The following is a 2,587-nucleotide window of genomic DNA, read 5'->3' on the forward strand; positions in this document are numbered from 1 at the left end:
TAATAATAATAATAATAATTCTGGCACATATACAAGGAAACTATCATGAAGATGAGTCAATTTGTAGTGGCAAGAAATGGTGATTTCATAAACAAATCATATACAGCCAAAATACTGTATTTTCTGGCATATAAGACTACTTTTTAACCCAGGAAAATCAGTAGAAGTGTTGTTCAACTACTTGGTTCTGCATTAATGAAAAATAGAGTCACTGCCTGTGTTTTCAACTTAGCCAGGGCTGACTTTTCATAGCCTAATATGTTTATTTTTCTTCATCCTTACAGTCATTAAAAGTTTAAAAGAGACAGATCTCAGGATAATGCAATTAATAATGTGGCAATGTATTGTCCTCACATATACTGTAGCCATCTTCTGAATGCCATCAGTATGGAAATATGTCTTTTCATTCTGTTTCCAAATTTGTGGTCCATTGTCACCACCCAAAACACCTTTATACCTTGTGTCAGTCCTGCTCTGGAAACTGTTAACCCTATTCACTGTAACATAATTTTAAGATCCTCATTTTCATGCATGTTAACCTAGGCGCATTACAGAGCACCAAAAAGCGGCACTCTGCCTGCACCATCATTAGCTGCACCGAGAAGCCCCAGCAGCCAAACCATGAGGCTTCCTGGCACAGCTAAAAAGAAGCGCGAAAATGGCGCTTCTCTTTCCGTCACGGCTATGACGCCACAAGGCACCAATGGCGCACTCGCTGCATTATATGTGCTGCAAGACATGCGGACGCAGTGCGTCCACTATGTCAAGATGGCAGCGCCCGTTTGTATAGGGCGTCAGTATTTTCTACGCGCAGAGCGCGTATTAGGCTTGAGGATGTCTGGAAAGGACACCCCTTTCTAACCCTAGTACGCGCTCGTCACATACTAGGGTGCCCATTTGTAACGGGCCCTAGATTACCTATAAGGGTCCCTCCACTGGAAAGCAAACTTGTGTTGCATCATGTAAGTAAAAGAAACACTCATTTTATCCTTTGTCCATGGTCCATCTCATGCATAAACTAGACAATATAGCATTACTCTTGTCTCTGCCATTTAAAAAGGAGGACTATATTTTTGTTTCAGTTCAGGAGAGAGTGGTGGAAGACTAGGATCTGTTAAACTGTAAATTATGTCTGTCAGAAAGGTTAATTCTTTCATGTATTATGTTTCCAGACAGGATCATCTTGCTCTCGCTGTGTGTGTCTGTGTGGACGTCTTCTGACAAACAATTTGATTTTGACCATGGGAAGTGTGTTGTCTCTGTACCATACAAGCAAACAACAAACCTATCATGGAAATTATTCAACTTTGAGTGACAGATATGAGGAGGCTGTCAATACAGCTAATAGGTTTGAAGACCAACCCATCAGTATGCTACTCATAACCAAACTTGACTCATCTTTGCTGGCAATTTTAATCCTCAGCTTCCTTATAAGCAGTATAGGGATGGTGGGGAATGGATGTGTTATTTGGTTTCTTGGTTTCTGCATTAAGAAAAACAATTTCACCATCTATGTCTTGAACTTAGCCATAGCTGATTTTGGTGTGCTTATGTGCATGTTTGTTTCCTCTGTCTTTGTAGTCATTGTTGTATTAAAAAAGGCTGATGTCAAACATTTATGGGGGTTGTCCAACCAATTATGTAGCATCACATATTGTGTGGGCTTATATCTTCTGACAGCCATTAGTGTGGAAAGATGTCTGTCCATTCTTTTTCCAATCTGGGTCCGTTGTCACCGACCAAGGTATCTTTCCACCACTGTTTCAATTGTGATCTGGACATTCTCTACCCTGATTGCTGTAACTGAAATCTTACTTCAATATTTTCAGCTGCTAGATATTTGCTTTAAAATTATCAGGTTTATTTGTGGTTTAAACCTCTTTCTCTTCACACCAGTCATGGTGGTGTCTACTCTGATCCTATTTATCAAGTTGACCTGTAGGCATCAGCCAGGAAAGCTGCACACAGTTATGTTGATCATCCTCCTCTTCTTCATTATTACTGCTGTTCCATACTCACTTTTTTTCTTCTTTACTACAACTGATTATTATTTGCATGTTATTGCCATTCCAATGTATGACTTGTTAATTGTTCTGAACAGCAGCATTAACCCAATTATTTACTTCTTTGTAGGGAATCAGTGCAATTGTAGATCCTGGAAATCCATGAAAGGCACATTCCAAAGAGTTTTTAAAGATGAAACAGAGCATACAGAAGTCAGTTGAGTAATAACAGCATAGTGAGGAAGCCAGGGAACTTAAATTTAAATATACTTCATCCTAAAAGCCAATTCTTTGGATATTGAGTCTTTTTGAAATCCTAGAATGTAAAGTCAGAGAAAGACTGAGGGCAGAACAATAATATAAATACAAAAATATGACATGATCCTAAAAGCCATTTATTTGGATTTATCAAAATCCGAGAATGTAAAAACAGAGGGCAGCCCAACAACAGAAGTACAAAGGACTAGTTACATAAGATAAAATTGGGAAGGGGGGGGGGAATGAAGCAAGCATAGTAATAAATACTGATATTTTCCCAAAGTCCCAAACATCTATTTTGAATGCCTCTGTTTCATAATCAGTAC

The 2,587-nt window shown here is 38.8% G+C and overlaps 1 protein-coding gene across 1 annotated transcript in view; it reads left to right on the top strand.

Annotated features, from left to right (window-relative positions):
• LOC121927862 (mas-related G-protein coupled receptor member H-like) overlaps window positions 1-2,246 on the top strand; it is a 7,778-nt gene extending 5,532 nt beyond the window's left edge. The window contains exon 2 of the mRNA XM_042461836.1: window positions 1,173-2,246. Within this exon, the coding sequence (XP_042317770.1) occupies window positions 1,242-2,225 (984 nt within the window). The 5' untranslated portion in view covers window positions 1,173-1,241 and the 3' untranslated portion in view covers window positions 2,226-2,246. The remainder of the gene's footprint in view (window positions 1-1,172) is intronic.
• The last annotated feature ends 341 nt before the right edge of the window (window positions 2,247-2,587 follow it).

Source organism: Sceloporus undulatus, chromosome 4 (genome assembly GCF_019175285.1).
Source record: "Sceloporus undulatus isolate JIND9_A2432 ecotype Alabama chromosome 4, SceUnd_v1.1, whole genome shotgun sequence".
Taxonomy (NCBI): domain Eukaryota; kingdom Metazoa; phylum Chordata; class Lepidosauria; order Squamata; family Phrynosomatidae; genus Sceloporus; species Sceloporus undulatus.